Source organism: Pongo abelii, chromosome 13, assembly GCF_028885655.2.
Source record: "Pongo abelii isolate AG06213 chromosome 13, NHGRI_mPonAbe1-v2.0_pri, whole genome shotgun sequence".
Classification (NCBI taxonomy): domain Eukaryota; kingdom Metazoa; phylum Chordata; class Mammalia; order Primates; family Hominidae; genus Pongo; species Pongo abelii.
In genome coordinates, this window is record NC_071998.2 from 85356338 (window position 1) to 85377699 (window position 21362).

Below are 21362 nucleotides of genomic sequence, written 5' to 3' on the forward strand. Positions count from 1 at the left end.
TCATACAGTATGTAGCCTTTTCAGATTGGTTTCTTTCAATTAATAATATGCATTTAAGGTTCTTTCATGTCTTTCCTGGCTTGATAGCTCATTTTGTTTTTGGCATTTGTTTGGATTTGCCAGTTTATCCATTCACCCACTGAACGACACCTTACTTGCTTTCAAGTTTTGACAGTTGTGCATAAAGGTGCTGTAACATTCATGTACTGTAATGTTTTAAATCTTTAATAATATTAATTAAATTTAACAGATAAAACTTATTTCAGACCTGCCCTTGTTCCAGGTCTGATTGAAGTCAGCTTGCTCAGGCATCTTCAGTAGGTCATAGTTTAACTGCTGCTGTGGACTTCAGGGGGGCTCAAAAGCATTAATCAAAATCTTCCCTCTCTAGAGTATTTTACACTTTAAAAAAATTTATACCCTATTTTGTCCCCCCAAACAGATAATTGACTTAAAGCAATTAAAAAAAAGAAAACCAAAAACTTCCCCTTTCCAACTGTTCTTCAGCTCTCTGGGATTGCTCAGACCTAAGCTGCCTTTCCATTGCATCCTGTGGTCTTTTACTGATTTCATTGGAAGGCAGGCCTTTTCCTAATGGTTTACTTTGACAGAGCAAACTTCCTCCTAAGATAAATTCCTCTTTTTCTGGTTGTATTTAAAAATGAAGTGTATTAAATTCTTCATTCTGATAGTTTTCCTGAGGGTATGGGACTAATATTTTACATGGTGTCATATAAATACAACTTTTTACTTTTTTTTTTTGGAGATAGAGTCTTGCTCTGTTGCCCAGGCTGGAGGGCAGTGGCATGATCTTGGCTCGCTGCAGCCTCTGTCTCCTGGGTTCAAGAAATTCTTGTGCCTCAGCCTGCCAAGCAGCTGGGATTATAGGTATGCACCACCACACCCAGCTAAGTTTTGTATTTTTAGTAGAGACAGGATTTTACCATGTTGGTCAGGCTGGTCTTGAACTCCTGGTCTCAAGTGATCTGCCTCTTTCAGCCTCCCAAAATGCTGGGATTATAGGCATGAGCCACTACACCCGACCTTTCCCAGGCATTTCTCTTTTGCTCATTTTTAGTGGTTGTATGCTAGCGATTTAGAGGGAAGAATGGTGAGATAGTGTAGAAAATTATACTTGCATTTAAATTAATTTGTGCATTACATTAAATATGCATTTAACACAGAAAATAATGTAGGAAGATGAGACAGTCCAAGGAAGAAAGCTAAAAAAAAAGTTATATCTCTTTATGTAGGTAATAAACAACTATGACTATTTTATTCTTCTAGCTTTTCTCCTATACGTATGCTCATGTCACCACCACCACCAATTATGACAAATCGGAATCATTCCATGTTATTTTATATTATTGCTGTCTGCTAAGAACAATTAACACGCTAACATTTTAGTTAAATTTGCACGTGATATTTGAAGATCATGTATTTGATAAATAACTTGTATCCAGAATACATGTAGAACTCTTACAATAAAAGACTCAATAGCATCTTACAATAACTCAACAATAAAGAGACAACTCAGTTGAAAAGATAGGCAAAGGATTTTGCAGAGAAGATCTACAAAAGGCCATTAAGCACAGGAAAAGAAGAATAACATATTAGCCATCAAGGAAATGCAAGTCACACCAACAATGAGATAACCATTTCACATGTTCTAGGATGGCTATAATCAAAAAGACAGACAAGGATGTGGAGAAATCGGAGCCCTCATAGTTGCTGGTGAGAATATAAAATGTACAGGTGCTGTAGAAAACAGCCTGGCAGTTCCCCAAAATATTCAACATAGAGTTACCGTATGACTCAGCAAATCTGCTCCTAGGTATATATACCCATGAAACATGAAAACACACTTCTAACACAGAAACTTGTACGCAGATTATCATTCATAATGTCCAGAAAGTAGAATCAACTCAAATGTCCATCAGCTAATGAATGGATTAACAAATATGCCTATACATTAGAATGTTAATTATTCAGCAGTAAAAAGCAATGAAGTACAGATACGTGCTACAACATGGGTGAACCTTGACGACATGCTCAGAGAAAGAAGCCAGTCACAAAGTACTGCACATTATATGATTTCATTTATATGAAATGCCCAGAATAGGCAAATCCATAGGGACAGGAAGTAGACTAACGGTTGGGGGATGGGAAGGTTAGGGGAGTAGAACTCCTAATGGCTGCTATGTTTCTTTGAGGAATGATGAAAATCACTTTAGATTGTGCTGATGGTTGTGCAACTCTTTGGATATACTAAAACCATTGACCTACACACTTAAAATGGGTGAATTGTATATTTAAATTCTATCTTAATAAAGCTCTTTAACAATAATATATATTTACAAATAAAGGCTGAGAATCCCTAAATCTACATTTTCTGGTTCCAATTTTTAAAACTTCAAACAAAATGTTAATGTCAGCAGCACTGTATTGGCTGTCCAGAGGTTCTAGCCCTAGGACTTTTCATTAGCCAATTGTGTCCCTGGAAGCAAGACACTCATTTGTGAAATGAGAATAATGTATATAATTTAATCCCATAATTTTTAAGGTCCTTTTCCTGAATTTTAATGTAGGGCAAAATAATGTAACTTTTTTTTTTTTTTTTGAGACGGAGTCTCACTTTGTTGCCCAGGCTGGAATACAGTGGCACAATCTTGGCTCACTGCAACCTCTACCTTCCAGGTTCAAGCTAGTCTCCTGCCTCAGCCTCCTGAGTAGCTGGGATTACAGGCACATGCCACCACGTCCGGCCAATTTTTTGTATTTTTAGTAGAGATGGGGTGTCACCATGTTGGTCAGGCTGGTCTCGAACTCCTGACCTGATGATCTGCCTGCCTTGGCCTCCCAAAGTGCTGGGATTACAGGCATGAGCCACCGCGCCTAGCCCCAAAATAACGTAACTTTTTAAAAAACTTGATATTTGAGACTTAAAAGTTGTAGACATTTCAGAGATACTGTTACGGTCAGAGGCTTAGAAATCATTGCCAGGTTACTTTGGCTGCTTATTAGAATCACCATGAGAGCTTTTTAAAACATACCTGTGCCTGGGTCATACCCCCAGAGAGCCTGATTTAACTGGTCTCCAGTGGTCTTCCAGCATCTCACTGCTCTCCTTCCCTTGCTCTCCTTATCCCTTGTCTTTTGCTTACATCATGATTTTAATGTGCAGGCAAAGTTGAGAGCCACTGGCTTTGCTAATGAGCAATGCTGTATTGGCAGCATCAAAAGTCAGTCATTTTCTTTCATTTTTTATTACTTGATATCATATTTATCAATTTGTGGGTTGGGGATGGAGAAGGTATATAAAACAACAGGTAGACATATCATAGAAAATGTCTATAAAACATTTCACAATTTCAGTTGTACCTGCTTATAATGATTTCTTATAACAGTTTTAGATATAAATTACTGGTTACATAGGTTCAGCTTTCAGCATGTCTTAATTTGCCACTGGTTTTATGAATTTTCCTAGACTTATCATTGTAATAGAACATAATATTCCTTATTATTTTATAATATCTATATTACTAAAGTGTTTTCATTCCATTTCCATAGGTCATAGGTTTTGGATCTGTTAAAATTGCAGCATTCATAGCTATGGTAGGAATTCTGTCTATTGTGGCTCAGGTGAGTACCATTTTATCTATACTTAAAAAATTTAAAAAATATCCTGATAACCATAGTTTCACAGGAAGCCACATATAAAAATGCAGGGAGATATTCCCTGAGCTGCTACCTCAGTCCCTCACCCCCTGCTATGGTAAGGTCTTGCAAGCTATAGTATAATATCAGATCAAGAAACTGATGTGAATGTGGTCCACAGAACTATTCTTTCTTATATAATGTGTAGAGGTTATTTTCTTTTTTGAGGTTGTATAATTTACGGGAAATTTTTTATGTTTTTATTTAAAACAATGTTTTTAAAATTATATCCTTGACCAGGCAGCCCACCTTGGTGACTGGCATCCACTCGTCTTCAGCCTTGCCTCCCTCAGCTCAGGGGCCCTGGCCCCAACGCCACTGCCTAAGCCTCCTCGGAAGCCACAGTGGTTCCCCATCCCAGGCCCCTGGGGGCCTCTGGTGCTGCCCTTGCACCGGCATCATCTGCCATTTAGTGTTTTCTTGGAGAAGATGATTTAGGAGAACTTTGATACAACTTTCCCTACTTTTTAGAATATTTGTCGTAACCTCTGCTGGGTCAATTATTTTATTTGCTTTTACACCAACCAAAATAGTAAATAATTATAATCTATCTCTGGATTGCCAAATCAACTAGGAAAATGGTTCAGTGTTATTTTAATGTTGAAAAGTAAGTAGAAATGAAAAGCAGAAATGAAAATCTGTAACTGCTTCAACTCCGACTGTTCCCAGGACTGAAGAAATATGAATCAGAGCATTAAAACATGTTCAGTGAGGGCCAGACACGGTGGCTCATGGCTGTAATCCCAGCACTTTGGGAGGCCGAGGCAGGTGGATCACCTGAGGTCAGGAGTTCCAGACCAGCCTAGCCAATATGGCGAAACCCTTTCTCTACTAAAAATACAAAAATCAGCTGGGTGTGGTGGCACGTGCTTGTAATTCCAGCTACTCAGGAGGCTGAGGCAGGAGAATCGCTTGAACCTGGGAAGTGGAGGTTGCCGGGAGCCGAGATCGCGCCACTGCACTCCAGCCTAGGTGACAGAGTGAGACTCTGTCTCAAAAAGAGAGACAGGGAAAAAAAAAGAAAAAAAAAAAAAAAAATATATATATATATATATATATATATATAAATTCATATATATATAATATATAAATATCTATTTTGTATATAAATAGATATTTATATATGATTTTCAGTGAGTAGAGAGCATTAACCATTTCCCTATCTATTGTAAATACAGTACCAGAAAAGGTGAAGCATATTGTCCTTAAATTAATTCACTGTTGTGCCGAGGCACATTCATTATATTTTATGGTACTGCCTAGGGGTTGTTTTCCCTGAAATGGTTACCAGGAAAGCAGAGCATTCTTCTCTGGTAACCTCTCTCAAGGAGAAATGAGAAGGCTGCAAAACTACTACATTTGACAAGGCTTATGGGAATGCATCAAAACAAAGGCTGTTTATATTTTTGTTTTTGTTGAAATGTGTTGCAAATGTAAATTATGTTAACCTTTCAAGTTGATCATTTTGGTTTTTTACAAAATCAAACATAAACTCAGCCATTTTTTTTTTTTTTTTTTTTTTTTTGACACGGAGTCTCGCTCTGTCACCCAGGCTGGAGTGCAGCGGTATGATTTCCGCTCACTGCAACCTCTGCCTTTCAGGTTCAAGTGATTCTACTGCCTCAGCCTCCCAAATAGCTGGGACTACAGGTGTGCACCACCACGCCTGGCTAATTTTTGTATTTTTAGCAGAGACAGGGTTTCACCCTGCTGGCCAGGCTGGTCTTGAACTCCTGACCTTGTGATCTGCCTGCCTCAGCCTCCCAAAGTGCTGGGATTACAGGCATGAGCCACCACACCCGGCCAGCCCAGTCATCTTTTATCCAACCCCTTTTCGGACTTTCTCAACTAGTTATATTTAGCAGAGTATATATTTGTTAAAATCAAACTTACGTCCCAATTTCAACTTTGTAAACTTCCAGCAGAAGCTCTCATATTTTGTAAATGTTCAGCAGGAGTTTGCTATTCACAGATATTTAAGTGATTAGTATTTCTCCAGAGACTGAGGCTGTCCCTCTCAGTCATGGTAACTGGTGAACAGTTGTGCTATCCTTTCAGGAAGTGCCAGCAGAGCACCAGGTAGACAGGCTTCTTAGGGAGGAGGCTGAAAGCATTGAGCCCCAGGTCAGGCTGGGAGCCCCCGACACTCCACCCCTGTAGAAGGTCATCAGTACTGTCCAGACTCTGAGGTTGCAGGTCAGGCAGTGTGCCCTTAGAGGTCCCTGGTCATCAGGGAAGGGTCTTCACACACACAGCTTGTATTTTAATTCTGTGTGTTGATGTGGTTTTTCAGAGTTGTCTCCTTTACTTTGCAGACGGCCTTTCTTAGCATCTTGATGAGATCATTAGGAAATAAGAATACTGTCCTCCTTGGCTTGGGCTTCCAGATGCTCCAGTTAGCCTGGTACGGTTTTGGATCACAGGCCTGGTAAGCCTCACTCTTAGATTCTCATGAACTGCCAGACAGATGGCTCTTAGAGGAGCTTGGGGTGGTTGGGTGTGATGAGAAGGAAGCAAGGGTTATTTTGCTGGTTTGGTGTATTCAACGTTGCAGAAACCATTAGGCTTTAATTTGGGGAAATGTGGAGCTAGATAACAGGATTATTTATAAAGACTGCCTTTATGTCATTGGACTTTGAATTGTTCCTTAATTGAATGTATCTCTCTCTTCCCTCCAGCCCCCAAATGAAGTTTTATGTCTACTTTTTAAAGCATATGCCAATTTTTTTTTTCTTTCCCTGAGACAGAGTCTCGCTCTGTTGCCCAGGCTGGAGTGCAGTGGCACAATCTCAGCTCACTGCAACCTCTGCCACCCAGGTTCAAGCAGTTCTCCTGCCTCAGGCTCCTGAGTAGCTAGGATTACAGTACAGGCATTCACCACACCCTTGGCTAATTTTTGTATTTTTAGTAGAGATGGGGTTTCACCATGTTGGCAAGGCTGGTCTCAAACTCCTGACCTTGTGATCAGCCCGCCTCGGCCTCCCAAAGTGCTGGGATTACAGGCGTGAGCCATCGCACCTGGCCACATATGCCAATTTTTAGAGACATTGAATATAGTCAAAAGCAAAACAAGAAGATACAAAAAAATGACTGATTATGGCAAGCTTCACTATGATTGACTATCATTAGCTATCAGTAACATAACCTTGATAAATCATTTGAGTTTGAACACTAAAATTTCTTCCAAAACCATGTGCATTCTGCCGCAGTTATTACTACCATATTAGATTCTCATAAACAGGAAGGAAGGTCAAAATAAGCTCAGTGGAATAAGAAAAAATAGAAGGAATAGTGAGTTTTGTTTTGTTAATGTGGCAGGTTTCTGCATGTTCCTGGTGGGCAAATGCAGAAATGCCTTCTCCATTTTAGACGGTAGAGCTGGTCCTTACTTTGGACACAAACAGACAACATAATTTAGAGAAACTAGAATTGCCTTAGTTATCAGTGTTTAGTTTGGGGAGTAAGTACATGTGCCCCTTCTGAATTTTGGAATTTCATTTGATCCGCTTGCTCTTTCCTTTTTTTTTTTTGAGAGAGAGGGTCTGGCTGTGTTGCCTAGGCCAGAGTACAGTGGCACAATCATGGCTTACTACAGCCTCGAGCTCCCAGCCTCAAGCAATCCTCCCACCTCAGCTTCCTGAGTAGCTGGGAGTATGTACATGCACCACCACACCTGGCTAATATTTTGATTTTTTTTTTTTTTTTTACACCATGCCTGGCTAATATTTTGATTTTTTTTTTTTTTTTTTTTTGTAAAGACAAGGTCTCATGTTGCCCATGCTGGTCTCCAACTCCTGGGCTCAAGCAATCCTCCTGCCTTGGCCTCCCAAAGTGCTAGGATTACAGTCATGAGCCACTGTCCCTAGCCGTCTGTGACTTTTTACCAGATTAACGTGCTTGATTCTCCTTGTTCTTTTTTATTTTGCTCCTGTGAACTTTGGTTCAGTAGCTGATTTAGTCACATTCATGTAGTGTTAAAAAGACTTTGTCATCATGTGAGGTTTTTCTTTTTCAGTAATGACCATCCCAAAGTTGGGGCGTCACTTTACTCACTCACACTTCATACTGATACATAGTTAAGACTCTTATTGAGAGAAGGACAAAGGTCTAAAGAGGAAGGCAGGGTCTGTTTTTCCAGTTGGGGGCACACCATGCTCTCTCTGTTGAGGGGTAGCAAGCTGTAGCTCGAGGGCAGTGTGAAAGTGAGCCTTCAAGAGGTACAAAGAAAAAATGAAAAGTCAGTGGAGAAAATGTGGTATTTATAGCAACAAAAGAAATCTCCTTGCGAACTTCATTGAGCTTATGTCTAAAGATAGCAGTAGGGAGACCAGGGAGAAGAAAAGTTTGTAAAAGAAGTAAAATCAAGAAACAAAGGTTTCCTGGCCCTTCTGTCCCCATCCTAGGCCATTCGTTTTCTACAATGTGATGTGTAACTTTGTAGGTTAAAAAATGCATTTTTAAAGAGGAAAAAATAAATAAAATGTAACAGGAGAAAACAAGGCATTTGTACTTTTGCCACTGATTGCATTCCGAATAGTGAGCTCCTTGAGGTTGACCTGCTGCCTGACTGTGCCTGTCCTGTCATTGCAGGATGATGTGGGCAGCAGGGACCGTGGCCGCCATGTCCAGCATCACGTTTCCAGCAATCAGTGCCCTCGTCTCTCGGAATGCAGAGTCAGATCAGCAAGGTGAGGTCACTGCCCCCCGCCTTGTTTTTCTCCTTCAGCAGGAGACCTCCCTGCTAGAAGCAAGAGAAGCTCTGAGTTCTCCCCATCAACAGCAGGAGCTGACAGCCATGTGGCCCCTTTTATCATACCTGTTTACTTTGGCAGATAGGAACATTCTATTTTCCTCTCTGCTTTGATCTTACACTTACATTTTTTAAAGCTAGACTTAGCAGTTCAGATTACTAACAATTAGAAATAGAACTATTCATTTTCCCTTTTCAGTTTTGATACATCTTTTCTTCTTTAGTGTCACAATTAAGCAGACTATAATCACATTTTAACATATGTCTATTAAATAATGAAAAACCAGTTAACCACGAGTTACTTACTTTATTCACTAATTATTTGGAATAACTCAAAGTCTGTGAGCTTAACTTAGAAAATAGTTATTTGAGAGTAGTAAGAAAAAGTCTGTGTGGTTGTTGATAGTTAGATGTTGAGTGAGAGATGAAATTAAAATTAAGACTGCTATGTGGAAAATAGCATTCCACCATCTAGATCCGTATCCCATCCTTCCTGTGCCTCTGCTTCCCTTCCAGTCCTGTCTTGTCCTCCCTCCCTCCCTTCCTCCCTCTTTTCCCACCCTTCCTCCCCCCACCCCCCACCCCCCACCCCCCACCTCCTACCCCTTACAGGGTCTCACTGTCACCCAGGCTGGAGTGTAGTGGCGCAGTCTTGGCTCCCTGCACCCTCCACCTCCTGGGCTCAAGTGATCTCCCAGTCAGCCTCCCAAGTACCAGGGACTAGAGATGCACACTACCATGCCCAGCTAATTTTTTGTATTTTTAGTGGAGGTGGGGTTTCACCATGTTGCCCAGCCTGGCTTCAAACTCCTGGGTTCAGTCTGCCTGCCTCAGCCTCTCAAAGTGCTGAGATTACAGGCGTGAGCCCCCGTGCCTGGACTGCTTTCCTTTCAAGCAGTTCCCATGGCTAGATTTAATCTCTTTCCTTCTCTATCTCCTAATGGCTCACCTTATTGTATTCAGGAAGAAGTAGTAGACAATTTTAGAGGGAGAAAAGTTTTTTAATGCCTAAGAACCCTTTTAAAAGTTTTAGTAAAAAACTATATTGGAAAGGATGGTTTATTCATTGCATTTTTTTTTTTCTATATCAGAAGTTAGGTATCTTACTCATATTCATTGTTAAATCTGGCCCCTTGAAGACCACACATTCTGTATGTCACTCCTGGCTACAGTAACTCAGTTGGCTTGCATCCTTAGGGAGGTGCTGTGTCTGAAGTGAAGATGTGACCCATCCGTGGAGGACTGTCACTGCCTTGGCATCAGACAGATACCGTCCTGTCATTTGGGGCATGGATTTTCTTTTGACTGTTTTTATACTTATTCATGTCAATATACATGTTTCTAAATGTCAGCATATAAAAGTTTTGGAACACATTGTATTAGGCTGAATTATATACTACCATTTTTGATTTACAGAAACATTCATTTCATACAGTTCAAGCTAACTTTTTACTTGCTATGTTAGAAAGCAGAGATATTTAGGAATTTGGCCCCTCTGGGTTTTTCAGTGTAGGTCACTAGGGAGATAGGCTGGAATACACCTGTGAAGATGAAGTCTGCCTACTGGGGACTGGTCTGTATTCCTGACACCAGGGCTGCCAGAGGTGAAGGGCAAGTTTTTGTTGTGAAAGCACCAGTAAATGACCAGAGCAGGGAAATCTCAGTTGACAGAAAAGTGGACATTGCCTGAAATGGGAAGATATTAAAGTTTTGGATTGTATATGTTTTTATATGATTTTATATGTTTTATATGATTTTATTAGTCTTGGATTTTATTTTATAATGGATAAAGTCTTCCTAATCTACTTTCATTAGCATGCTTTCTCCTCTTCTCCTCAGTCTTGCCGAATTAGTGTATCATGGTTGTGAGAAAGTACTGTGCAGCTCCAAACCTTGAGATGCCTTTCTGAGAAGACTGGCATTATTTTCTTTGTTCTGATTTAGGAGTTGCCCAGGGGATCATAACTGGAATAAGAGGACTATGCAATGGCCTGGGGCCAGCACTGTATGGCTTCATATTCTACATGTTCCATGTGGAACTGACTGAGTTGGGCCCGAAATTGAATTCTAACAACGTTCCCCTGCAGGTAATTTGGTCATAAGTCTAGTTTTGTAACAACAATTATGTATGATTATAGCAAAATCTTGTGACCTTAAATTTGGAGAGCATTCTTACTTGTATGTTACTATATTTTATTTGACAGCAATAAGTATTGTGTTCATTGCTTCTCGGGATCAGGGAGGGGTCATTTTAGTGATTTAATATCTTATGTAAAAGATATATCTTAACTTTGTTCAGATTCTGTTTTCACCTACACAATCACTACACTATTCTCTGGCTAAGCCCAGGCTAGTTAAAATTTGAAATGACCTAAAAATCCAGCTAAAAATTGAGCTAGGGTACTTTTTATACTATTTATTTGAAATTTCTTCCCTTGTTCCCTCTAAGCCATATTTAGTGTAGATATCTATACAAAGCTGGAATTAATGTTCATGTACAAAGGTGCATGATCTGAAGTCATAGGATGGGATTATAGGTAAACAGCTGTTGCTTACAAGCTTACAGTTTTGCTTAAGCTATTTAGAAGTGGTACAAAAAGCAGTTAATTAGTTGCCCTTTGTCATATTCCAAACACCAAGCTCTAGTGGAGTTTGCCTTGACATTTAATGAAACATTTGCTTATGAGAGTATGATTCACTTTTTGGTGGTGTATTTTTTTGGGTAATCTAGGAATAATTTTAAGTTAAAAGACTAACTATTCTTTGTCTCCACTTGTTTTCCACATTCATCAGGGAGCTGTCATCCCAGGCCCGCCATTTTTATTTGGGGCATGTATAGTCTTTATGTCTTTTCTGGTTGCCTTATTCATTCCTGAATACAGTAAAGCCAGTGGAGTTCAAAAACACAATAACAGCAGCAGTGGCAGCCTGACCAACAGCCCAGAACGGGGCAGTGATGAGGACATTGAGCCACTACTGCAAGACAGCAGCATCTGGGAGCTCTCTTCATTTGAGGAGCCTGGGAATCAGTGCACTGAGCTGTAAACTTGGCAGAAAGTGGGATTCTGCATACACCATCTCTGAGAGCCATGGAGGGAGCCACACCCCTGGTGACTTCATGGTGCTGGATGGGAGACGCTAGCGGCATCCTTCAGGGCCAAGTTTGATAAATACCACCGCCATCATTCTGCTCTTCCTCCTCCTGTTTTTTTTTCTCTTACATTCTTTTTTTTTTTTTTCCTGTTTATACATTAGAATAAGATAAGATTTGAAATACTTCCTTGCAAATAATGTGCAACTCCCAAGGTGAAATTCAAATAGAAAAAGTCATCTGTCTGGTAGAAAGGATGGCTTTCCTGTAATGACTATAGAGTAAGAATGGCAGCAATCTTTCCATGCCCTTTTCAGCAGAAGGCACAGAACTATAGCGGGACTGCCATCTCTTGCAAGATTTCAGGTAAAGAACTTAATTTCTACCTTCCTGTTTCTCTGAATCAGCCCATAGGTGTTGATGAGTGGCCACTTTTAAGAGTCACTCAGTATCAGGGATCTACTGTCTTTGTTCAAAGGTCAAATAAAAACCTAGTCTCCTTTTATTCTACTTTCTATTCTTGGCTAGAATGAAACTCAGCATATATACACTTCTGGACATAAATAATATTGAATAGTAATTACCTTTACTAGATGAAAGAAATTTTTATTACAAACTTAAATCATGTAAAACTCACAACTCAGATTCCTGGACCTGGTGTCCTGGTTGGGTCCAAGGTGATTTTACAGAAGAAAAAAACAACTCAAGCATTCTGGTGGCAACATAGAGATTGTAGGCTGCTTCTAAGAAAGTTATTAACAATTTGGAAATTCCTAAGTAGGATGAGAGTTAGTAACTGGATACGAGTGAAGTTTATATCCAAGTTCAGACTCAAAAGCATTATTATGATTTGCTTCTTCCCATGTCTTACTTCTCAAAGTTTTTCTCATCCATCACACTCCTGCCTTAACTGCTCTGAGTATGCATTTGTTTTCAATTCATCTTTATTTCATTGTTTGTCTGACTTTTGAATCGCATGGGAATACACACATTAAATTCCTTTCTAAAATAAGGTTTTATGAAGCTGAGTTTCACGATAAGTGTCTTGCTATTTTTTGAGATGTTTTATGGACAAAGAAAACTTTACAGATTTATATGTATTTTGCTGCACCAGTAAATGGACCATTAACTAGGGCCCACCTTTAACAGAGCACTCCTTTGAAAGTTTTATAGGTATGAAATATATGTAGATATTTGTAAAGGGTTTTAATTTTTTTTTTGATGGGGTGCTGTGTAAATCTTGTATTTATAAATGTAATGAAGGTATTGACAGAAAAAAATATATACAACTTTTATAAAGGATTGTGTACTGACTGAATACATTTAAAAGAAAATATATTTTGAAACCTGTTCTGCTATGAACAGAGATAACATATCTTTTTACTATGCTATTGGTTTTTAGGTTAAGCTTCCTAATGCATAATAAATTTACAGTGGTTACTTTTATGTCTTGTGTCTTTTTTTTTTTTAAAGCAAATAGTATTGCTCTTTTGGGTTCTCTGTTGGGTGGCTTTCAATTAAACTGAGTTGTAATCTTTCAGCTGATGCAAAAGGTATGTATTTTCAAAAAAATTTTATTTTTAACAAAATTCCTTCAAAGTCTCCTTTCAAAAACATCATAACTACAGATGCTCCTTGACTTATCGATGGGGTTCCATCCTGATAAGCCCATTGTAAGTTGAAAATATCATACGTTGCAAATGCACTTAATACAGCTTTGAAGCTTCAGCACTTTCGGTATCAGCACGGTAGAGTATTGGTTGTTTACCCTCCTGAGTGCATAGTGATTGGGAGCTGCAGCTCACTTGCCACTGCTCAATGTCATGAGAGAGTATCATACCACATATCGCTAGCCTGGGAAAAAAATCAAAATTTGAAGTATGGTGTCTACTAAATGTGTATCACTTTTATACTGTCATGAAGTTGGAGACCATCTGTATTTTTATCTTTAAAAAGCAGGGACAGAACAGAAACACGTATATCCACGTTCATAGCATTCATAACAGCCAAAAGATGGAAAAAAACCTAAGCGGCCATTGACTGATGATGAATGGATAAGCAAAATAGGTATATCCATACAGCAGACTATTATTCAGCCTTAAAAAGGAAGGAAATTCTGACACATGAGGCAAAATGGATGAGCATTTAACACATTATGCTAAGTGAAACAAGACAATCACAAAAAGACAAATACTATATGGTACCACTTAATGATGTGCCTAGAGTAGTTAACGTTCAGAAAGCAGAGTAGTGCTCACCATGGGCTGGGGGAGGGAGAAGTAGGAAGCTGTTATTTAATGGGTACAAAGTTTCATTTTGCAAGGTAAGAAAAGTTCTGGGATGGTAATGGTAGGTTGTACAACAGTGTGAAAGTGTACTTAATGCCACTGGACTGTATCCTTAAAAATGATTAAAAGGATAACTTTTTATGTCTATTTTACCACAGTTTGAAATAAATGCTCTCATGGCATCTTTTTTTTATCATTGCTTATCACAATTGCAGTTACTTTACCCATTTTAACAAATATCCCAGCATAATTTTTTCATAATTTTTTGAAAAAAAATTACTATTTTAACCATTCTAAAGTGTACAGTTCAGGCCAGGCACGGTGGCTCACACCTGTAATCCCTGCACTTTGGGAGGCCGAGGCGGGCAGATCACGAGATCAGGATTGAGACCATCCTGGCTAACATGGTGAAACCCCGTCTCTACTAAAAATACAAAAAATTAGCTGGGCATGGTGGCGGGCGCCTGTAGTCCCAGCTACTCGGGAGGCTGAGGCAGGAGAATGGCATGAACCTGGGAGGCGGAGCTTGTAGTGAGCTGCGATCGCGCCACTGGACTCCAGCCTGGGTGACAGAGCAAGACTCCGTCTCAAAAAAAAATTTAAAAATTGTACAATTCAGTGTTTTTAAATATATTCACAAGATTATGCCTGAACTTTTCCCAAAAAGAAATCCTGTGCCCTTTAGCATTCACTCTCAGTCCTCCCTTTCCCCTCCCCTAGTAACCGTTAATCTACTTTGTCTCGAAATTTGCTGGTTTTGAACATTTCATATGAATGGAGTCATACAATATATGACCTTTTGTGTCTGGCTTCTTTCACATGTTTTCAAGCTTCATTCGTGTTATAGCATGTCAAAATTTTATTCCTTTTTAAGGCTGAATAATACTCCATTGTATGTATATATACGGTTTAAACATTTATCAGTTGATGGACATTTGAGCTTTCTCCCTCCTTTTGGCTATTATGAATAATGCTGTGGTGAACATTTGTGTACAAGTTTTTGTGCGAACATATGTTTTGAATTCATCGTAGGTATATAATTGGGAGTTAGATTGCTGGGTTCTATAGTAACTCTATGTTTAACTGAAAAACCACCAAATTGTTCTCTGCAGCAGCTACACACTTCAATTTCCATCAGCAGTGTAGGAAGGTGCCAATCTCTCTATATTCTTACTAACACTTGTTATTTTCTGTTTTGTTGGTTATAGCCATTTTGTGGGTTTGAAGTGATCTCTAATTGTGTGTGTGTTTTTGGTTTTTGTTTTGAGATGGAGTCTTGCTCTGTCACCCAGACTGGAGTGACTGCCACTTCCACCTCTTGGGTTCAAGCAATTCTCCTGCCTCAGCCTCCTGAGTAGCTGGGCTTACAGGCACTCGCCACCATGCCTGGCTAATTTTTGTATTTTTAGTGGAGACGGGGTTTCATCATGTTGGCTGGGCTGATCTCAGGTGATCTGCCCACCTTGGCCTCCGAAAGTGCTGGGATTACAGGCGTGAGCCACCGCGCCCGGCCCCTCATTGTTTTGATTTGCATTTCTCTAATGACTAACGAAGTTGGGCATCTTTTCATGTGCTTGTTTGCCATTTGTATATTGTCTCTGGAGAAATCTATTTGAGTCCTTTTCTGTGTTTTTTAATTCTGTTGTTGCATTATAAACAGAGTTCTTCATGTATGCTGGATATTCTATCAGATATGTTATTATCAGATACATGATTTGCAAGTATTTTTTTCACATTATGTGGGTTGTCTTTTCACTTTGTTGATGGTACCCTTTCATGTACAAGAGTTGTAGTTTTTGATGAAATCAAGTTTAGCAACTTTTTTCTTTTGTTGCTCGTGCTTTTGGTGTCATGACTGAGAATACATTACCAAATCCAAGGTCATGAAGATTCATCCCTATGTCTTCCTCTGATAGTTTTACAGTTTTAGTTCTTATGTATTTAGTTCTTTAACTCATTATGAGTGGATTTTTGTATATGATGTCAGATAGGAGTCTGGCTTCATTCTTTTGTGTCTGGGTATTTGTGATCTCAGTACCACTTATTGAAAATACTATACTTTCTCCATTGAATGGTCTTAGCACCTTGTCTAAAACAGATGACCACAGATACATAGGTTTGTTTCTGGATTTTTAGTTCTATTCCATTGGTCAATATGCCTATCCTTATGCCCAGTACCACATGACTTTAATTACCATAGCTTTATGTGGTTAAGTGTTGAAATCAGGAAGTGTAAGTCTTCCACCTTTGTTTTCAATATTGTTTTGGCTATTTGGTATCCATTGTGATTCCCTATGAATTTTAGTTTTGGCTTTTCCGTTCTTCCCTGTGTGCTCTCCTCCTCCCCCACCAAAAAAAAAAAAAAAAAAAAAAGTTGGGATTTTGATAGGGATTTTATTGAATCTGTAGATCACTTTGGGTAGTACAATTGTCTTAACAGTATTAAGTCTTTCTACACATGAACATGAGATGTCTTTCCATTTATGCCTCTAATTTCTTTCAGTAATGATTTGTAGTTTTTAGTCTACAAGTCTTGTTCCTCCTAGCTTAAATTTATTCTAGTATTTTTTCCTTTTTGATGCTATTATAAATTGAATTATTTTCTAGATTTCATTTTCAGATTGTTCATTGCTAGTGTATAGAAATATAACTGATTTTTGTATGTTGACCTTATTTCCTACAATTTTGTTGAATTTGTTTACTCCAGTAGTGTGTGTGTGTGTGTGTGTGTGTGTGTGTGTGTGTGTGTGTGCGCGCGCGCACGCTTTAGGACTTTCTACACATTAGATCATGTCATCTGCAAATAGAGATAATTTTACTGCTTTTATTCTAATTTGAATGTCTTTGGATGTCTTTTATTTCTTTTTCTTGCCTAATTTTGTGGTTAGAACTTCCAGTACATTGTTGTATAGCAGTGTCAAAAGCAGGCATCCTTGTCTTATTCATGATCACAGAGGGAAAGCTTTCAGTTTTTCACCAGAGTGTATTAGTTGCGGATTTTTCATAGACACATTTTATTATGTTGTGGGAAGTTCCCCTCTAGTCCCTAGTTTGAAATAGGGATGTTCAGTGTTTCTTTCATGAAAGAGTGTTGAATTTTGTCAAATTGTTTTTTTTTTTTTTGGCAGCAGCAGCAGATGAGATGTGTGTTTTTCTCCCCCTCATTCTATTAATGTAGTGTATTACATTGATTTTCATATGTTGACTCACCCTTGCATTATTGAGATAGATCCCACTTGTTCATAATGAATAATGCCTTTAATATGCTGCTCGATTCAGTGTACTAGTATTTTTTGATGTTTGCATCTATATTCATAAAGGATATTGACCTGTAGTTTTCATTCTTACAGTGTCTTTGTCTGGCTTTGATATCAGAGTAGTGTTTGCCTCAAAATGAGTTAGGAAATGTTTCCTTTTGTTTTGTGGAAGAGCTTAAGATTTATGTTAATACTTTTTAAAGCATTTGATAGAATTCATCACTGAAGCCATCTGATCTCTTTATTCCAATAGCGACTGTTAGAGTGTTATACACCAGTTATTGAAACCAATAACATAGAATTGTTAACTGTAAATGTTAAGGAGACAACTGAGAGAGTGAAATAAGAACTCCAAGTCAGTGGGCAGTGGTTCTCAAACTTCAGCATGTGTCACGGCTCATTAAACACAGATTCCTGGTGACACCATCAGAATTACTTACTCAATAGGCTGGGATGCTTAAGAACCTGAATGTCTAACAAGTTGCCAGAAGATGCCAGTGTTGCTGGTCCTAGGATCACAGTTTGAGAACTACCCTAAGTTATTGTAGGAGTAACAACTGCAGTTTCACCGGGGCTGAAGGAACAAAGGGTTATTCCTTTGAAATAGGAACATCCCTATTTCAAACTAGTACTAGAGGGGAACTTCCCACAACATGATAAAATGTGTCTATGAAAAATCTGCAACTAATACAATTACTGCAACTTACAGAAGGGTCCCTGTGTAATTGAGTCAGACGTCTGAGGAGGGGCCACCTGCTGGTTGGATGGTATTTCTAGGTTTAGAGAAAAGGTCCATGGGGGGTGGTGGCTGGGGCTGGCACAGTGTACCTAATTTGCATATGTTGGAAAACCTGCAAAACTGCTAACTCAGTTCAGCTGCAGCTATGGGAGGGAACTGCCTTTGCCAGGGTGAAGGAGCATTGTTAGAATTAAGCTGTGAGAAGCAGGTGGGAAGGAGTCAGTGCCTCCTCCTCTTCAGTTTGCAGTCTTCCTCTAGTGTCCTCTGTTGGTAGAAATAACATAGAGCTAGTTGGCAAAGCAGAAATGGGTATGCTGAGCAGAGGACTACAGGAGAATTGAGAGACTGAATCATTGGTACCATCAACACATCTGCTACATGTATGTGTGCGTGCTTCTGTGCAGCCATCATCTGGCTCCATTTTCCATCAAATGAGGTACCAGATAGTGGGGGACTGCTGTCAAGATACCCGAAAATGTGGAAGTGACTTTGGAACTGGGTAACAGGCAGAGATTGGAACAGTTTGGAGGGCTCAGAAGAAGAAAGGAAGATGTGGTAAAGTTTGGAACTTCCTAGAGACTTGTTGAATGGCTTTGACCAAAATGCTGATAGTGATATGGACAATGAAGTCCAGGCTGAGGTGGTCTCATGGAGAGGAGGAATGTGTTGGGAACCAAATGTGACTCTTCATATGTTTTTTTAGCAAAGAGACTGGCAGCATTTTGCCATGTCTCTAGAGATCTGTAGAACTTTGAATTTCAGAGAGATGATTTAGGGTATCTGGTATAAGAAATCTCCAAGCAGCAAAGGGTTCAAGAGGTGATTTGGGTGCTGTTAAAAGCATTCAGTTTTATGTATTCACAAAAATATGGTTTGGAATTGGCACTTATGTTTAAAAGAGAAGCAGAGCATAAAAGTTCAGAAAATTTGAAGCCTGACAATGCAATAGAAAAGAAAAACCAATTTTCTGAGGAGAAAATCCAGCTGGTTGCAGAAATTTGCATAAGTAAGGAGGAGCCAAATAATCACCAAGACAAGGGGGAAAATATCTCCAGGCATGTCAGAAGTCTTCATGGCAGCCCCTCCTATCACAGGCCCAGGGGCCTAGGAGGAAAAAAATTGTTTCCTCAGCCAGGCCCAGGACCTTGCTGCTTTGTGCAGTCTCAGGACTTGGTGCCCTGCGTCCCAGCTGTGGCTAAAAGGGGCCAATGTATAGCCGAGGCCATTGCCTCAGAGGGTGCAAGCCCCAAGCCTTGGTGGCTTACACATGGTGTTGGGCTTGTGGGCACACAGAAGTCAAGAATTGAAGTTTGGGAACTTCCACCTAGATTTCAGAGGATGTATGGAAACACATGGATGTCCAGGCATAAGTTTTCTGCAGGGGTGGTGCTCTCAAGGGGAATCTCTGCTTGGTCAGTGCAAAAGGGAAATGTGGGGTCAGAGCCCCCACAGAGTCCCCACTGGGGCACTGCCTCGTGGAACTGGAGAAGAGGGCCACCACCCTCCAGACCCCAGAATGGTAGATTCACCAATGGCTTGCACTGTGTACTTTTCCCCCTATTGCTTGGCACTTCTCCTTCTGTCAGCATGTGGAGGACTTGTTTGCTTTCCCTCCATTATGATTTTAAGTTTCCTGAGGCCTCCCCAGCCCTGTGGAACTGTGAGTCAAATAATCTTCTTTATAAATTACCCTGCAGACAACACCTGCAAAGCCACAGGGGCGGAGCTGCCCAAAGCTGTGGGAGCCCACCTCTTGCATCAATTTCCTTGGATGTGAGACATGGAGTCAAAGATCATCATTTCGGAGCTTTAAGATTTGGCTCGCCTTGCTGGGTTTTGGACTTCCATGAGGCCTGTGGCGCATTTGTTTTGGCCAGTTTCTCCCATTTGCAACAGGTGTATTTACCCAATGCCTCTACCCACGTTGTATATAGGAAGTAACTAACTTGCTTTTGATTTTACAGGCTTACAGGTGGAAGGGACTTGTTGCCTTGTGTCAGATGAAACTTTGGACTCAGACTTCTGAGTTAATGCTGGAGTTAGTTAAGACTTAGGGGGGACTGTTGGAAGGGCATGATTGTGTTTTGAAATGCGAGGACATGAGATTTGGGAGGGGCCAGGGGTGGAACAATACGGTTTGGCTGTGTCCCCACCCAAATCTCATCTTGAATTGGAATTGGGGTTCTCATAAGCCTGTGTCATGGGAGGGACCTGGTGGGAGGTAAATGAGTCATGCATGTGGTTACACCCATGCTGCTGTTCTCATGATAGTTCTCACAAGATCTGATGATGGTTTTATAAGGGGCTTTTCCCCCTTTTGCTTGGCACTTCTTCTGTCAGCATGTGAAGGACTTGTGTGCTTTCCCTCCATCATGATTTTAAGTTTCCTGAGGCCTCCCAAGCCCTGTGGAACTGTGAGTCAAATAAACTTCTTTATAAATTACCCTGTATCAGGCAGTTCTTTATAGCAGCATAAGAATGGACTAATATACCTTTCTCTAAATGTAGAAAAGACAACCACACTGCACACATATCTAGCAATGAAGACTGAGCAGGCATGAACAAAGTATACTCTTTATTCAACTATATCCTTAGCAAAACTGAATTGGAATGTTTAAAAACCTTCTTCATAGAATTTTTGTGTTTCCTGAGCATTATACATCCAAAGGAGTTGCTCTTTTATGTTGGAGAAGCGAGATGTTGCTAGGTCTTTTCTTTTTTTTTTTTTTTGAGACAGAGTCTCACTCTGTTGCCCAGGCTGGAGTGCAGTGGTGTGATCTCGGCTCACTGCAAGCTCTGCCTCCCAGGTTCACGCCATTCTGCCTCAGCCTCCCGAGTAGCTGGGACTACAGGTGCCTGCCACCACACCCGGCTAATTTTTTGTATTTTTAGTAGAGACAGGGTTTCGCCGTGTTAGCCAGGATGGTCTCGATCTCCTGACCTCGTGATCCGCCCGCCTCGGACTCCCAAACTGCTGGGATTACAGGCGTGAACCACTGCGCCCAGCCGTTGCTAGGTCTTTTCTCCCCTGTTCTGTTAACGTGTGTATGTTCATGTCATTACTGTATTCAGTGTTTCACCAAGGCATCCATGTGATTCCACTGCTAGGTGATAGAGTCTGAGGGCAGTGGCTGTTTCCTCCATGTAGGGTTTTTTTTTTTTTTTTGAGACAGAATCTTGTATCTTGGGTCACGGCAACCTCCACCTCCCAGGTTCAAGTGATTCTTGTGCCTCACCCTCCCAAGTAGCTGGGATTACAGACATGCACCATCCCTGGCTAATTTTTTTTTTTTTGTATTTTAGTAGAGACAGGTTTTGCCATGTTGGTCAGGCTGGTCTCGAACTCCTGACCTAAGGTGATTTGTCTGCCTGGGCATCCCAAAGTGTTGGGATTACAGGCGTGAGCCACCGCGCTCGGCCTCCATCTAGGTTTCTAACAGGAAGTTTGGCTTGTCTTTATTGAATGAGCTAAGGAACCTCTTTTATCCTGGATCTCCCTATTGTATGCTGGGGTTGTCCC

The 21362-nt window shown here is 40.2% G+C and overlaps 1 protein-coding gene across 1 annotated transcript in view; it reads left to right on the forward strand.

Moving 5' to 3' along the window:
- MFSD14B (major facilitator superfamily domain containing 14B) overlaps window positions 1-13004 on the forward strand; it is an 86278-nt gene extending 73274 nt beyond the window's left edge. Inside the window, exons 8-12 of the mRNA XM_002819976.6 lie at window positions 3571-3642; window positions 6033-6145; window positions 8308-8405; window positions 10412-10554; window positions 11261-13004. Coding sequence (XP_002820022.2) covers window positions 3571-3642; window positions 6033-6145; window positions 8308-8405; window positions 10412-10554; window positions 11261-11512 — 678 coding nt within the window. The 3' untranslated portion in view covers window positions 11513-13004. The remainder of the gene's footprint in view (window positions 1-3570; window positions 3643-6032; window positions 6146-8307; window positions 8406-10411; window positions 10555-11260) is intronic.
- The last annotated feature ends 8358 nt before the right edge of the window (window positions 13005-21362 follow it).